A 17,619-nucleotide genomic window follows, 5' to 3' on the forward strand; every position below is an offset into this window, starting at 1 on the left:
AAGTCAATTTCGAGCGAAGAAACGCTTCACGACCGAGGGAAATTATTAATGAAAAGAAAACCGAAGCCGAAGTTCGGACATGGAAGTTGACTTAATATACAAACTTTCGCGATTTGTCTTCAAAAGTCACGTGACACTAGACATAACTTGAGACTAGAGGGAAAATAAGAAAACTCACCGAGAGGAATGTGTTAAAAACAATAACTCAACCGAAATACTGGATTATTCAAACAAAAACATACGCTTAATAAAATTCACCGGTCATAATTTATTTTCTTGTCAACATATGTACAGTTATAAGCACCTCGTATGCAACACGGCACAATATCTCTCCCATAAAATATTCCGAATAAAGTACTCTGTAATGGCGACCAAAATAAGACAGGACATCCGGCTCGGCAACATAAAAATGACATTTTGTTGGTCATACTCCGCCAGAGGAAGAAATAGTTTTCATTTTCACGTAGGAACGAAAAGAAAAACGTTGCAAACTAGAGTTAAGTCATAAGATTCACTTATGACTTGTCAAATACACTGGCTGACAGTTCTTCGAAGCTACTATCTTATAATTTAGGGTCATTATGTCCGTACTGTATATAGTGCATGTCAAGTGTAAAAGAACACAGCTTTTGCTATGTTTTTATTTAACAATTCTGCCTTGTCATTATTTGTCATAGGGGAGGAGAGACAGTGGCATCAAACTCAGTACTAGTGACGCCTCATTCTGCTATTCATTACTGAACCACTTTCTGGATAACGACACGTTTTCAGCTACATTGAAGTAGCAAAAGAGAAAAGGAGAAAAATAAAAAGCAGAGCGTAATAGAATAACGTGCGAGCGAAGCATGTCCGCGTGTTTGTATTTTTCCGTGTTGATAGTCATCTACTCTTGCTATGCGAATGTCTGTTTGCTGACGTGTGAATCATCATTCCATAAAAGAATGGATGACAGATGGCTTCCTTGGCGCTCAAACGGCGGTCAGGTTCGTATTCTAACAGATGTTCGATGAGGTTGAAGAACAGTTCGTGCGTCTCTCCGTCTCCACGTTTATATTTCTGATGAAAATGAAAAGGGAAATGCAAGTGTTTATTATATTCAACAGCTTCAAGTTCCACTGTGAACTCCTGGCTAAACAAACTCAATACAACTTGTTTTCTTATTATTCCTAACTGGGTCAGAGAGGCCCAAGTCTGTTGCTAATAGTTACACCTCAGATGTTTGATCAGACAAATTTAACCTTTAACTAATCAGTAACAAGTGAACAACATGTATCGCACCTTGAGCGCCTTACAGTTCTCTCTCACGTATCTTCCAGCTGAGCTCCTTTCGTCCCAGTCTAGTTTACCTTTATAAAAGTACTTGGTTTTTCTAAACGAAACAAAACCATAAAATGTTTCGTGATCAAGAGAGGAAAACCAGAAGATTAATTCATCCCATGAACAACTGGTTGGCCCAATGTTAGCAATTATGTGTTACTGAGTTATAGTTTAAGTTACTGTTATAAAGTTACTGTTGTAAAGTTACTGTTGTAAAGTTACTGTTGTAAAGTTTCTGTTGTAAAGTTACTATTGTAAAGTTACTGTTGTAAAGTTACTATTGTAAAGTTACTATTGTAAAGCTACTGTTGTAAAGTTACTGTTGTAAAGTTACTGTTGTAAAGTTACTGTTGTAAAGTTACTATTGTAAAGTTACTGTTGTAAAGTTACTGTTGTAAAGTTACTGTTGTAAAGTTACTGTTGTAAAGTTACTGTTGTAAAGTTACTATTGTAAAGTTACTGTTGTAAAGTTACTGTTATAAAGTTACTGTTGTAACGTTACTGTTGTAAAGTTACTGTTGTAAAGTTACAGTTGTAAAGTTACTGTTGTAAAGTTACAGTTGTAAAGTTACATTTGTAAAGTTACTGTTGTAAAGTTACTGTTATTAAGTTACTATTGTAAAGTTACTATTGTAAAGTTGCTGCTGTAAAGTTACTGTTGTAAAGTTACTGTTGTAAAGTTACTGTTGTAAAGTTACTATTGTAAAGTTACTGTTGTAAAGTTACTGTTGTGAAGTTATATTTGTAAAGTTACTGTTGTAAAGTTACTATTGTAAAGTTACTATTGTAAAGTTACTGTTGTAAAGTTACTGTTGTAAGTTACTATTGTAAAGTTACTATTGTAAAGTTGCTATTGTAAAGTTACTATTGTAAAGTTACTGTTGTAAAGTTACTGTTGTAAAGTTACTATTGTAAAGTTACTGTTGTAAAGTTACTGTTGCCATCACAGTTGTCCTCACCTTGTTTTTTTAGTCATATGTGAAGGCATAGGACCCAATATTCTCTCCATCATCGCAAGATGTTCTCTGTTTTCATGAGTCTAAAGTCAAACAAATCCCAAGTTTCATAGATAAAATGATATAATTTCATCAACAATTCTCACAATAATTAACTCTAGAGAAGCAATTAGTAAAAATATGCTATGACCACATTTGAATTCACATCACCATGGGTCATCTTTCTGTTATACTCTTCTCTGACAAATAAAAAATTTCAAGTGTCACAAACGGAGTCACTTTTTTGTTTAAATCAACAGCAAAGTCCAAGTAGTAACTGCCTCCCGGTTAGCTCAATGGATAGAGCACTGGACTGATGTGCGGGAGGTTGAGGGTTCGAGCCCCGGCCGGACCAACACTCAAGGTCTTAAAATAATTGAGAAAAATATGCTTCCTTTCTATAACATCAAGAAATGGTTAGGATATTCTAGTCTTCTTGGATAGGGACGAATAAATGGAGGTCCTGTCTCCTGCAGGGTTAGGGGTGGGAGACGTTAATTTCCCACGCACGAGATTACTGTGTGATGGATGTCCTCCCCTGGGGTGGGATGGGTGGGTTGTTGTCTTGCGTTTCATACATGAGCCCCTAGCTCGGGCAATATGGGTAACCATGCCCCACGTTAAGACATTAAACTTTGATTACTAATACTATTACTATTAAGTAGTTTGTTAAATGAAGATGTCATGCTAATTACAGAAGTTACCTGGAAGAGGGTGAAGCCGGTATACAGTTCAAACATGATACAACCTACACTCCACATATCACATGGATAAGACCAGCCAAGCTCTGATAAAGGGTAATAAGGAAAAATACCATTTAATGGAGCAACTTGTTGATGAAATTAACTGAATCAAAAGAAAACTGAGGATGTTGCTCAAGGCCCTCAACAAGTTCTACTGCAAGCATATCGACAGGTCTGTCTGGGTGCAGGTTTGTGAAGCAAGTTAGTTGACTTTCTCAAAATTCACCCTACTTGTGAACTAAAAGGGAAAACTAAGAGCAAACCACAAAAAAACACAGCTCAGGAAAAGTCCCTTAGAGGTCATTTACTCTGATCACATTGCTCACCAAGAATGACTTCAGGAGCACGATAGTGTCTTGTGGAAACAACAGTACTGTGGTGTTCATGGTCGAATGTCGCTGATCCAAAGTCAATCAGCCGCATGTCAGAATTCTTAACTTCTCTTTCATCTCGTTTCTACAAAGTCAACAATAAATATCATTTCCAGAATAACAGAAGACTGTTGTAACAATAAAAAATGTTCACTGAAACTTTGGCAGAATTTCCTAGTAACCAAATACACACAAACCTAATTCTAGGACATGAAAATAACAAAAGTTTGTTTACCAACCTGTCTTGGATTGTATGAAACATTGCAGTCAGAATTCACAAACAGCATATTCTCTGGTTTCAGATCAGTATGGCTCAGCTTCATATCATGGAGAACTGGAATTCAATTATCAAAAATAAATATCACTGGTAAACATGTGAACAACAAAGTTGTATTCGTTTTAAACTAAAACAATGGTGCTGTAGTTTACATGTGTATATGAAGATCCCTGACTGTAAAGAGTCTTTGGTTCTTAAGTTCACATATTCTGATTGGACAAATCAATGCAAATAAGTCCATAATGATTCAAAAGTTACAACAATGTGCAGGGTGATATCCTAAGAACATATACAAAGACAATTGTTGGGTTTTCATTTTAGTGACCCTTGCGACTGATGATTTATCCAAATATAGATACATTGTACGTTCAGACCTCCCCCCCCCCCCACTAAACCTACAATAAGGAATACTGACAGGTATCAACTAGAACGCAAAAACAATTGTAGTTTTTGCTCTCCTAAGCAATTTATGTACCATTAAATTTGTTGTTGGTGGTCCAAGAGTAGAATCCCAGGGAACTCCTTTCATTTACTTGAGAGGCAAGAATCTTTAACCCAACCCCCCCCCCCCAACAAGAACAAAAATGAACAAAAATAATGAATGTATGTACAAGGCATCAGGTATATTGCGGTGGCAGGATTGAGGCCAGTATTTAAATTGCAATACCTTTGATACTCACATTTTACTGAAACAAGAAGTTGGTAGGAGATATCTCTCACTTGTTCCAGTGGATACGGTTCATAATTGTTGTCCTTCTATAAATACAAACAATAACAGAGGGTAACAATTTAAGTAAGTTCACAAATTGTCAGAACTTGAGGCCAAAGGTTCTTTGTTGGTGACAGTAGCATGCTCAAGTGCTACAAACAAAAGTTGAATCCGTCTCTTTTTAGTTCAGTTTCAAATTCTCTGACACCAAGAAATTGAATTAGATTCATAAGGTCCAAAATTGTGTTTCTTGGATGTCAAAGAAAATTAAATTTAAACTAGGGAAGCTTTTTTTGAGAACTTAATGTGGATGGAATAAGGAAATAAAGCAGTCAAACATGTCTTAAAGTGCACCTAAACCCCAAATTTTTTTTCGCTTAATGAAATAAGCTTATTTTTTTGAGTATTTCTGCGCAAAAATTTTTTTATTGGCTCAAATCTTCAATTTTCTGTGCTTAGTCAAAATACAGAAAATCGGCCGCCATCTTGCTCCACGACCGAGTTTAAAGAGGAATGGCTCTAACGGGTAATGTGACGTCAAATTGAGAACACGAAAGTCTGCAATTCGCACATTTTCACTTGTTTGAGAAGGTTGTAGTCGATATTGTCCAAAAATATGCCGACTAAGTGTGTTGTAGAAGGATGTGGCAACGTGCAAAATTTGCAAGAGGGTATCGCGCTTCATACATTCTTTATACAACACACCTAGTCGGCATATTTCGGGCAATATCGACGACAATCTTCCCAAACAAGTGAATATGTGCGAGATGCAGACTTTCGTGTTCTCGATTTTACGTCACATTACCCACTAGAGCCATTCCTCTTTAAACTCGATTGTGGGGCAAGATGGCGGCCAATTTCTGTATTTTGACTGGGCATAGAAAATTAAGGATTTGAGCAAATTAAAAAATTTTTGCACAGAAATACTCCAAAAAATAATGAAAATTAAGCAAAAAAAATTTTTAGGGTTTAGGTGCACTTTAAATAATCAGTAGTTTGGATGGTTAATCACTGAGCAAAGAAGATTCACATCTGCAAGGTAAATATATTATGTCCATGTGACAAGAAAGTTGTTAACCAAAACTATATTAACAAAATTATGTGGCCAAGAGGGAAACAACAGAAGCTTCTCAATTACCATAAAGTCAAACACACTCAGACCCATCTTCTCAAACACAAGACACATGTGGCCATGATGGTTAAACCAGTCAAGCAGCACAATACACAGACTGGAAAAAATGAAAAGACCACCATGTTAAAATTATTTAACAAGGTATCTTTGGTGGTCATATTGCTAAGTGAGTGACCTACAGTATCGTATACTGTATTGCAAGAAAATCAAACCTATTTTTACTTATTTTTTTTGTCAATTTCTAAGTGCTACTTGATCAGGAGAAAAATTTACCTTGCTATTAATCAGAGACTTTTGATTGGATTCTGATGTACCAATTGTATACAGACCAATCACAAATAAGTTCTGCACATACTTGCAACAGCACTGAGTGATCGATGTTGCTTGTTTTTTTGTCACAGCTTATTTTTTCTCTTTTTCCCCATAAAAAAAAACATCATTCTATGTTTCTGGTGTTCAAGGTTTTCTGAGATTCAAAGTTACCCATACCACACAGTGATTTAAAATCCCATTAAAAAGGTCACAATAAAACATTGCAATAGAAGGAAAAACTGAAACAAAACAGAGTTAAACATCTGCACCTTCTTCCACTTCTATCTCTCTGCTGGATCTTTTCCAGTACCTTGATTTCTAGTTTTGCAGCTTCCCTGAGAAATAATTTTTTGACACAATGCTCCAATTAAATTGGAGTTGAAAAGTAATTTCATGACAAACCTTGCCAAAATTTGTGCAAAGCATTCAAAAGAATTAGTAATCACACACCTGTACTTTTCAACATTCTTGATGACTTTCACAGCAACATATGTATTGCTTTTCCTATCAATATAAAATTAGTTTTACAGTAAATGGTTTGAACCTAAGGGTAACATGTGAAAGTGTAGTGTGATTGTCTGAGTGAATCGACTCAAATAAGGAGCTAATGTCTGACAAATGAAACTGGAATATTACTTTCAAACTCATCAGAAAGAATATCATGACTACAAAGAGGGAAAATATTTTTCATTAGAATCAGATTGAGGTTTTTCCAAGCTTCCTCTCAATAGAGAAACAATACCAAAAAAAATTAATGTTCTTTTGGTTTGACAGAAACAAAGCTGAGGAAAATTACTCTACGATTTATATCTCTAGTGAAACAGGATACCAACCTGTCATAACAATCCAGGACTTTACCAAATGTTCCCTCGCCTAACAGTGTGTTAATCACATCTGAAAAAACAAACAATGAAGTCAAACATTGAAAAAAAAAAAAAAAAAAAAGCACTTCCACATTGATCTTCTCCATGTGAATAGAGTATCAAAGCAAATTAAAATTGAAAAAAATACTGCAGCATTAAGTCCTTTAGAAATGCAACATGTTGAAGCCCAACTACGATAGGCATTGGATTTAATATGAGAGAACAGAGATTAACATTTCACTATGCAAACATGAATACTGCGGCCAGTAGTACAGTAAAATTACCAGCCACTCATTTACACAAGGTGAGAACAAGTTCCAAGGCTAAGGATGTATAATTTAGTAACATGTATCTACCAGTTACTGAATGAAACAAGAAAATTAGTACATCTGGAGTGCAGCATGTCGCCCTGGTGATATATCAGGTGACCATCGTCATCATCCTTGATACTTGAAAAGCATCTGCTCGGATCATCCACGCATGATGGCTTCTGTGCAACAGGTGCAGCGTCCATTTCACACGTGCAATTCAATCATTCATAGACATATTTCACAGGAGGGCATGGGCGTTATTCATTCCGACATCATAATTTGCATCAGCATGATCACATCCGGAGTTCCACCCGATTTTCAAACATATAGAAAATAGCAAAATATACACACACAGCAAACACATAAGTTTATTTGGAAGGAAAAGCATCTATCTTTTATGGAATATCCATTATCACTCATGAAAGTTAAACTTTTTCACAACAGTGAGTTTTCCACACTTCCATGAACAAATGTCCTGTTTAAGGTAACTTATTTCTTCAAGTGTACTTCATTTACACAAAAAGTTATTAGATGACAGCCATGGATGTATAAATGGGGTCTGCATTAAAGCTACATTTTCACATGCTACTGTTGTCCCAGTGATGTGCAGAATAATTTTTAACCACGATCTTTGAATGGCTTTAAACAACTCATTTCTACCGAAAAGGATGAATATTTCATCATCTGATGGGTAGATTCGTTCAAAAAGTACTCCTTATCAGGCGAAGTAACTTGGAGAAGGTTAAAAAACACGAGTAAAAGGCAGCAAAATGGACGTCAAACACGTCAAAAGACCATTCACTGTTTGTCGCAGAGCACATGTCGCGTGAGAAGAATTTATAACAAGAGAAATCTACAAGATAGTAGCAATTCATTGAAAATAGACTTTATTTAAGCCTGTGTTCCTTTGGTTCGATGCAGCAAAGTAATTTTTTTTGTTGAATGAATGTTATAAGTAGGTTTGTTACTTGTAATAAATAACGATCTACAAATAGTTCCAAAGTCTTGATGAGGAATAGTATTTCTTTTTCCATCGGGGGCTATTAAATTGCTTAATTAAGACGAAGACTGTTGGAAGACTTTTGTAAAACGGCATAACACATTGGTTAATCATACCGAAAAAAGCAAAAAACACTAACGTGGCTTCTTACCGCGTGACTATCAGGAGGATCATTCCGATGTTTGTGGCGTCTTGTCTTTCGGTCACTCCGTCGTGTGCTGCGGCTTCGATTTCTTGACAATTGACGATTGTGCCTCCGCTCTCGGCTATGAATCGATGAGCTGCCACGTTTCAAATGGCGAGTTTCAGACACAGGGCTACATTCTCTGTCCAGGCATCGATGTTTAGAGTAATATGAAACTAAACTATCTCCTCCAGAGCTAAGAGAACGTTTTCTTCGACCGTTTCTTGGCATTTTACTCTTTGCAACTGACACAGAGACTACCAAAAGATGGCGCACAAACTGGTACTCGTAAAACCGGACAAGCAGGTTTTTAATGATGTCATAATGGCATTGACCTGTGACTGTCAGGACTTGTTCAAATTAAGGAGAGGGCCTGGGGACCAAGTCAATTCAAAATGGCGGCCATCAGAGGTGCTTCATTAAAACATGTTGCCAGAGTAACTGTTTCGTTCTGTCCTTTTGACTCAAAAACGGCGACAGCAAGGTGAGTAAACCCTTTCGACACAAGTTATTTCTACAATTTGTATGTAATATTGAGTACATTACTAACACAACTAAGAGATTACGCAAGCATTTGAACCGTCTTAACGTTTTAAAACTGATGTAAAGAATTTAATTTTAAATTTGTGAAGATTTCCTTCCACGTGATAATAATAATAATAATAATAATAATAATAATAATTTTATTAATTTCTATTGGGCAATTATCAATATAAATTTTCAATTGTGCATTACAGTATATGATCTTAATACAAATATATAAAAATACAAATGTAAATGTAAATTTAAATGATATAAATACAAGTAAAAAATATAAAATAATTTTATATATATATTTAGTATAATTTCAGAGCTGAGCAAAGAGTTTCCAGCAATCTGATTTGTCGAGCAGTTCCTTATATGACGCTATATAAACCGCTCCACGCGGTTTATATAAAATGTTAAAATAAAATGTTAATAAATGTTACTAAAATGTTATGATTTTAGAAATTTCTCTGTTGTTCAGCTCTGAAATTATACTAAAACAATTATTCACCTCAGGTTCGTTGAATATTGTCGAATAATCCCTTCGACTTCATCTCGGGGATTATTCGACGATATTCACCTCACCTTTGGCGAATAATTGTTAAATATAGCAAAAAAGCATCACATCTAACACCATAAAAAGGCTAGTCTAAAAAGATAAGTCTTGATTGCCGTCTTGAATTAATTAACTGAATTTAGGTCCCTGATATCACTTGAAAGCTTGTTCCATAATTTGGGGGTGGCCACTAAGAATGACCGGTCTCCGAGAGTCTTGCGAGACTTCAATGTAGGATAGTATAACGTCAAGGAGTTCATTGAACGCAGGCAATATCTACTTGATGATAATCTCTAATTGAGATTAATTTGCTAATATAGACAGGCACCAGACCATGGATAGCTTTAAAAGTAATTAAAAGCACTTTAAAGATGATTCTATATTTGACTGGCAGCCAGTGCAATGATTTCAGAAGCGGTGTTACGTGGCAGTATTTACTTTCTTCAAATATAAGGTGCACGACTGCATTTTGTACCTGTTGCAACTTATGTAGGTGGCAAATGAATAAGGGCTGAAAGTTTCTAAAGAAACCGTGGTGCTGCGTTGGTGGGGGTCACAAGATAATTGGTTATATCAACTAAGTTGAAATTGTAAATTGGCCACCGTAACAAATAAAAAAGCTGACGTGTCAAGCGTTAGCCCTTCGTCAGAGCGAATGGAGGAATTGTGGGTTGTATATGGTTTTATATGCAGAAAGCGGAGCTATGCCATTGGTGGGAATGTGGCAACAAGAAAAACACAAATAAATTAGTGGAATGAAATTGCCAAATATGGCAATCTGCAGTCTTTCCTTACATTTAGGCAACACAGAAAGCCACAAAACTCTTGAACAATAGTTAATCTTTCAAATCGGCACTCTTAATCCCACAGGTATCAACGAACACTTTTCATTCCTCTAATTTATTCTTGTTTTTCTTGTTGCCATGTTCCCACCAATGGCACAGCTCCGCTTTCTGCATATAAAACCACATACAACCCACAATTCTTCCATTCGCTCTGACGAAGGGCTAACGCTCGAAACGTCAGCTTTTTTATTCATTACAGTGGCCAATTTACAATATCAACTTAGTTGATATAACCAATTATGTAGGTGGCAGTTAGGCACTCCATACAGTAGACTGTTACAATAATCAATTCTGCTAGATACAAAAGCATGAATCGGGGTTTCTGTGTTTTCCCTGGAAAGATATTTTCTAATTCTACGAATGTTATATAAATGAAAAAGCGCCGCGGAACTAGCCTTAGTAATATGCTCTATCATAGACAGATTCAAATGTAACCACGCTCTGAGATTTTTGACTGGTGAGTGTGGGACTATACCTGCATTACTGACTTTCACATGATCTACATTGACTTTAGCAAGCTGCTGCTTCATTCCAATCAACAGAAACTTAGTGATATTCTTCAGGTACACCGTGATGGTTGAAAAAAGAAATATACGAAAGGGATATTTTTGGCATATTTTTGGGTATTATGTGTTTTTTTTTAACTCTTAATAAAGGTGTGAATAACTGCACAGGTCATTCTTTTGTAGCTGGCTTGCCTCAAAAAAAACTACCAGCCTATCAGTAACACAATAATTTGGATATATCAACAAAGTTGAAACGGTAAATTGGCCACCGTAACGATTACAAAAGCTGACGTTTCAAGCGTTAGCCCTTCGTCGGAGCTAATGCTCGAAACATCAGCTTTTGTAATCATTATGGTGGCCAATTTACCATTTCAACTTTGTTGATACATCCAAATTATTTTGTTACCCCCACCAACACAGCCCCAAACAGTTTCTTTCGAAACTATCAGCCTTTATCAGTAGCACACTTGACTGCTTCTTTTATTTTTAGAGACTTCCTTTTAAGAGTTTCATGTAGAAGAATGATAGACTCCAATCCTAAATGCCAGGTCATATCAAATTTCAAGAATGATGGATCAGAACCTGTTGTGGATATTGTCTTTAGTGAGTAGAATTTCTTACTTTCCCCATATCTTTGGCAGAAGTCTTTGCTGATATCTACTGTTTTTAAAATTTTCTTTCTAGTTACGTCAGCACATTGGGTGGTCAGTTAAAATTAGTGTTATTCATAGTGATGTTTGAAGGAAATTTGTTGAGACCCTCAAAAACTTAATAACTTTTTCCATGAAATTCCAAACTTGATGGGGATAGTCCTTTGTACTCCCCAGTGAAGCTTAAGGTCATTATTTGATAAGCTCATTAAAAAAAGGAAACTTCCAGAATACTTTGTATTCCACTGAATTAGTTAATTGATATGTTGTTCTCCGTAAACAACAATTGCAGAGTGATTTTTGGGACAGGTAAGTGAGGGTTATACTTTCTAAGAGTGGCTTGATGCAGTTTCACCTATAATAACTGTAATGTAATGAATCTCGTGTGTTTGCTGCAAAATCGAATATCTGCACAATAAGAAGTTTAATCAATAACTTCAGATAGGTTGTACATAATCAGTACCTTGCACCTAAGTATTTTTCCTTTTTTTAATAGATGACAAAGATACTCTATCAATCAAAACCAGCAACATGAAATTGATGGACATGATTGCAACATTTAACAACAAATGCAAAGAGAAGGATGTGGGCGAATGAATCCTTTGTCACCAGGCCAAGTACAACCAGGATGACGGATGTTCAGAGACAAAATGCCACAGTTACTTTGGAAGGAATCACGATAACAATAGTTTCATGTGCAAGAGCTTTGATATGTATGTTCTTTATGATATACTTTTTGTTAAATAGAATTGTGGCTAGGCTTAATTTCCACCTCGCTGGTCTCTGTTCTCCCTTTTGAGAAAGGGGAGTGAACCTATTTTACAAACATCAGCCAGTTATAAAACTGAGCTGTGGTGTGTTGACAAGAATCTGAAGCAAGAAAATGAGCTGTTCTCAACTTGAAAACAGACAATGTCTTTATTCAACCTATTAAGTGCAGTCAATCCCTTGGCATAGTTTGTTAAGTTTGTTACAATACTTACAGCCTATTGTACAAGTTTCTCACAACATCTAGTGTCAAGATAACAATTACAAACTTTTTCTGAATTTTACTTTTAAAAAGATATCAGTTCAAAGAACTAAAATGTGTAGTACAATATGTTTGATCATGACTGTCTATTTGTTCTGTTTTAAGTTGGTTTGCTCAAATTCTGATGTAGAAAATAAATGATACAAATAAATTTAAAATTTACACGATTTAACTCCAAAGTGGTCTTGATGTTTTCCATCTTGTATTATGCTAACTTTAAATGTTCATCCCTCACAAAATCTAAGAAGAATAAGAGTGAAGCAATGTTAGAACGTTGACATTTTTTTCTGTCCATTAAGTCACTCAAACTTCACATATACAATAACAAAAAGCTGCAAACCAGTATTGTAAATACCTTCTTTGATACTCTGTATTTATTCCAGTTGGTTGTCTTTTCTGTAAGTTTGGGTCAGTATCTCGCTGTGGAACAGATGCTAGTAGCTCCTCTGTGGTTGTGGGTGGTCTGCCATGCTTTTCTCTGATGGAATTGATGGTCTCAATTGGATACATCAGAGCATGTGATTCTAGATATTTTAATACATACTCATCAGCATCAGTTATTCTGAAACGGTGCTTGAAGATCTGTATCAAAGCTCCAATCTGAAAGTCAGCAGGGGTGTAGAACTCAGGATTATCGACAGATGAGCCTGGTTTGGTAGCATGGGTTCGTTCCAGGAATTTTCCACCAATTATACCAGCATTTCTGATGGGGGGTTCATAGATTGTCAACATGTCATCTGCCAAGCGATAGTAAATGATAAAACGTCTGTTCTTATCTTCAGGCCTGAAGCTTTCCTGAGGATAAAAATGTATTATAGTAAGCAAGTTTTATGAAAGCAACTAAAATAATTTAGTGGTTTGTTGTTAAAGTCTCAATGGCAGAGAATTGGCAGAGAATTTAACAAACAAGTGAGGAACATTACATTTTAGTTACTTAAATTTTTATAGTATTCCAGATATTTTAACTTAGTTTATATATAAACAGACTAGGGGAAATCATGGCTGTGAAAAAGTGCTTGCTGCGGGTTGCAGAGTGTTTCAATAGCGGTCATAAATTAATGACAGGAAGATCAGTTCACCATTAAATATTATTTTATGGAAAACCAGTAAACTAGCTTCAGCTAAGTGTATAAATAAAGATTACATGTTAGGTATGTATGTATGTGGGTATGTAAAGTCTCTAAACCACTAAGGAGGAAAATTTATTAGATGTGCTGAAGGCTTGGGGAAGACAACTTTGAATACTCTGAAAGGCAAGTTACCATTGTTGCAGCATATCGCAGCACTTTATGATCATTTTCCAGCATCTTGATGAAATCTTTCTTAGGAGGCTGAGGTACAAGTGACAGGCATGACTGTAAACTGTCTTCAAGTGATCCAAATCCATTATAAGGTGGAACATCCTACCACAACCAAAGAAAAAAATAAACATGTTAACTGGTTCACAAAAATACATGAACGCTTGTAAACATTATTACCATACAGAAGTATTCTATACATAATAATTTGGATATATCAAAAAAGTTGAAATGGTAAATTGGCCACTGTAACGATTACAAAAGCTGACATTTCAAGCATTAGCCCTTCGTCGGAGTGAATAGACATAGGGCTAACGCTCAAAATGTCAGCTTTTGTAATCGTTATGGTGGCCAATTTACCATTTCAACTTTGTTGATATATCCAAATTATTTCATTACCCCCACCGACACAGCCCCAAACAGTTTCTTTCGAAACTGTCAGCCTTTATTCTATACATATCTGATGTTCAGTGAGCTTACAGACCTACTGAAAATAAGTAAGTAATTACCTTTGGTAAAGGCTCTCGAGGTAGTCCCTTCACGTCAACTGAAGTGAAATCAGTGATGCCAAATTTTTTTCTGTAGTAATTCTTTGTGAATTCATCACAGTCATGCAATAACAATCTCCTTCCCAGGATAAAAAGAGTTTGTCCCACCATGAAGTCTTTTGGACTGAACCAGTCTTTAATTTCATGATCAGACAACTCCAGAACACATGAAGGAAATGAAGCTGTTGAAAAAAATAAAAAATTTTTAAAGATAAAAATTACCCTATATGCTTGCACCAGGCTAAAGCCTCCAGCTTTAAGAATGTACCCCACTTTAAATTAGTACATCTTCCTTAATTTACAAAGTATTAAAATTATTCAACCCCCTTGCCCCAACAAAAATTATAACATAACTAAACTAACAAGGAAGTTCTGCTAGTGCCCTGGATACAATTTCAGAATTGAATGTACGTAAAGTTCCAAAAAAAGGTTTTTATCTAACAGATCATGGAAATGAACTTACATTCTACATTACTTCTGTTTTTTGGAAGTTTTTGTCGGCAAACAAGTACAGGGAATGGATCTCTTCCATCATTTGCAGCATGCACTTCTCTGATCTCAACTGTGTCATCCACAAGATAGTAATGTATGATCTATGAAAAAAGGAGACGCAGTTGTTAGTCAAGCAACAATGCATGAATTATTGAAAATTACATGCATCTTCCAATCTTTGGAAGATCTAGGTGGAGCTAATCCATCAAAGAGAAACTGTTACTCACACAAGGCCGCATTTCTCCAAACATACTATCTCTGTCATCCCAGACACAGTAAAATCTTAGCACTTTGCGATCCAACTCCAAGAACTGTTTCAGTTTGTCAAATGAAGATGGAGTCTTGTAGCTTCGCAGTGGCTGTATACGTGATTCAGTATAGGGATCAGTTTCAGGTAATTCAGGCTGGTTCAGTTCTATTCCTTCGCTGGCCATGTATTCCTACACCAGGAGAACAAGGAAATTAAAATAAAAATGAATTGGATAATCAAGCTGAGGTTGCCTTCATTTCAGTTGATCATTCCAAGAAAATAAAAATAAACAAAGTAAGAGTGATGACTTTGATTCTTGGTTGTAAACAAGCAATTTCTGAAATTGAATATGTGAAATAATTCTTATTTTTAAGTCTTCTTTTACTGTTTGTTTAAATAACTTCTGCTCACCTGTAATCATTAACTTTATACCTAATCCATAGTTGAAATAAGTTACAATTTATTGTTATATGTCAAAGTTTTTTCATTCCACTAATTTATTCTTGTTTTTCTTGTTGCCATGTTCCCACCAATAAAGTAGCTCCATTCTCTGCCTTTAAAAGCACACACAACCCACAATTCCTCTATTCGCTCCGACGAAGGGCTAACGCTCAAAACGTCATCTTTTGTAATCGTTACGGTGGCCAATTTACCACTTCAACTTTGTTGATATATCCAAATTATTTTGTTACTCCCACCGACGAAGCCCCAAACAGTTTCTTTCGAAACTATCAGCCTTTTGTCAAAGTTTTAGTTGGGTTGACCTCAGCTCTATTGGAAAACAACTTACTGGTAACCCTTTACACCCTAACATCAGTTTGCATATTCTCCATACTGTTCTGGATACATTTCCCAAGGTGCTGATAAGGAGAATTTGTTTAACAATCAAGAGCTTCTTTAGTTGGTGATCATTTCCTCTATTTTTGCAACCTTAATGTGTGATTCAGAGGTGACATTAATATTGTGAAGAGAAATTAGATGTGTCACTCTTAATAATAACACTAATGTTTATACATTGCTATTCTAAGCACTCTTAGGTTAAAAGGCTTAAAGGTTTAAAGAATAATTCACCGCACTACATGAACGTATAAATAGAACCCAAATTTTAATACTTAGACAGGATATCATTTTGGTTTGTTAAAAGAGTAAAAAGAGTGTAATAAAATGTAGTCCAAGCTTTTTACCTGTGTCCAGGCATCACAGTCATAAAGATGGAAGACTTTTCCATAAAATGTGACATTTATCCCAAGGTTAAGATCTTTCCAATGCCAGTATTCACCAAGGTCATTTTTTGGTAACCGTTGGCGCTTAATGAGTTTTCCCTGAGGAATTCCACTGAAAATAAAATTCAGTTCTCATTATATTATATACATATGATGCAATTACTACATAAGGAAGTGTGACTATTAACCCTCTCTGGAACAATTTCAAGTAACAATTATAGTTTGATTACCAAACTGGGCAAACCTCAAAAGGTTTTAAATTTGCAGCTGAAAATACAAAGAAGTCTTTTGTAATGATCATCATCCTTGACGTGTGCTGGTAACTCTCTGTGAAAGTATGTTGCCCCAGTGCATGCCAAAGGATTTTTCTAAAGCTTAATTTTAGCTTCCTATAGAGTGTGACCCTAATCGCACAAGTAGTCGCAAATATCTGGATAGAGGAATGTTTCCTTCAAAAGTCACAGAGAAAATGAAACAGCAGAGTTCCTCTAAGATCAAATATAGACCAGTTGCGATAGTAATGTGATTAAACAAATAAATGCTGCAGCATGTGTCCATTAATCCCCTACACCATTCAATTGTATGAAATATATTCTCCTGACTAATTATGCACACGTATAGTCAACACTGTGGAAATCATATCAGGGAGGCCATTTTGCTGGGTGAAAGCTACAAACGAACAAAAAGGCCTTGATACTAGACTGGACATATATTTTGACTGTAGAAAGCTGACTTTCCTTTATTAAAGTAATCCAGACACCAATAAAAGGACTTATCACTAGGCTTACCTGTTGTTCACTACGGGCTCAACAACCGCAATCGAGTCGTCTTCAAGATAATAATAAACTTTCACTGGACGAACTCTGTAATATTCACCGGAAGACTCGCGGACAGTTTGCTTAAAATATCCAAAAAAGAGCAAAACTTTCTTATCAAATGCAACATGGGCAGGAACAAAATCTTCTGGTGGTGCCTGAACTTTTTGTCCATACGTAAGAGAAGGTTTAAGATTAGCCAGTTCATCGAGCTCCTCTTGATTTAGTTTATTCACAGGAATCGGGTCTCCACCGATACCAATTTCGGGCGCTGTTGGTAAAGAGTAGCCATTCTTCCATCCAAGAGTCTGAGGTCGATGAAATTTTGTTTTCTGCAAGTGAGGTAGCATTGGTTTGTACATTACTACAGTAATTAATCTAAAGGAAAACACTGCGTTTACTCCCCACTTACCGTCGGATCTCTAAAAGAATTACCAGGGAGGAATGGAAGAGCCATATTGTTTTAAAAGTTATCGCTCAATTTTCCGTAGAATACTTCGCTCGAAGATTCAAATAGTATCACTAACAAACATGGCTGCTGCTGTTGCTATATGTTAGCGCCTGTTACCATGGTTTCTGTTTGGAGTACACTTCTCTCCACCAGACTCATGGGATAGAAGATTATGGAGAAGACTGGAAACTAGTAATAGTCCTCCTAAGATTGATG

General features: G+C 35.9%; 3 protein-coding genes across 3 annotated transcripts; 1 reads left to right on the plus strand and 2 right to left on the minus strand.

Annotated features, from left to right (window-relative positions):
• Positions 1-248: 248 nt before the first annotated feature.
• On the minus strand, positions 249-8,506 carry LOC111333627 (dual specificity protein kinase CLK2-like). Its single transcript, XM_088747044.1, has 13 exons — positions 8,182-8,506; positions 7,107-7,209; positions 6,690-6,750; positions 6,307-6,360; positions 6,126-6,191; positions 5,551-5,641; positions 4,384-4,459; positions 3,666-3,760; positions 3,382-3,511; positions 3,017-3,099; positions 2,277-2,356; positions 1,279-1,369; positions 249-1,056 (listed from the first exon to the last, which is right to left on the minus strand). The coding sequence occupies exons 1-13, from the start codon at positions 8,443-8,445 to the stop codon at positions 880-882; spliced, it is 1,371 nt and encodes a 456-aa protein (XP_088603170.1). The 5' UTR covers positions 8,446-8,506; the 3' UTR covers positions 249-879.
• A 35-nt stretch (positions 8,507-8,541) lies between these two features.
• On the plus strand, positions 8,542-12,498 carry LOC111333641 (large ribosomal subunit protein mL53-like). The gene is made up of 3 exons (XM_022939265.2): positions 8,542-8,698; positions 11,137-11,249; positions 11,793-12,498. Exons 1-3 carry the CDS (start codon positions 8,610-8,612, stop codon positions 11,891-11,893), a joined length of 303 nt encoding a protein of 100 aa, XP_022795000.2. The 5' UTR covers positions 8,542-8,609; the 3' UTR covers positions 11,894-12,498.
• Positions 12,188-17,523, minus strand: LOC111333640 (EF-hand domain-containing protein 1). Its single transcript, XM_022939264.2, has 9 exons — positions 17,365-17,523; positions 16,926-17,284; positions 16,099-16,249; positions 14,892-15,104; positions 14,636-14,765; positions 14,134-14,354; positions 13,589-13,729; positions 12,682-13,121; positions 12,188-12,566 (listed from the first exon to the last, which is right to left on the minus strand). The coding sequence occupies exons 1-9, from the start codon at positions 17,407-17,409 to the stop codon at positions 12,551-12,553; spliced, it is 1,716 nt and encodes a 571-aa protein (XP_022794999.1). The 5' UTR covers positions 17,410-17,523; the 3' UTR covers positions 12,188-12,550.
• Positions 17,524-17,619: the final 96 nt, after the last annotated feature.

This window comes from Stylophora pistillata, chromosome 2 (assembly GCF_964205215.1).
Source record: "Stylophora pistillata chromosome 2, jaStyPist1.2, whole genome shotgun sequence".
NCBI classification, from domain to species: Eukaryota; Metazoa; Cnidaria; class Anthozoa; order Scleractinia; family Pocilloporidae; genus Stylophora; species Stylophora pistillata.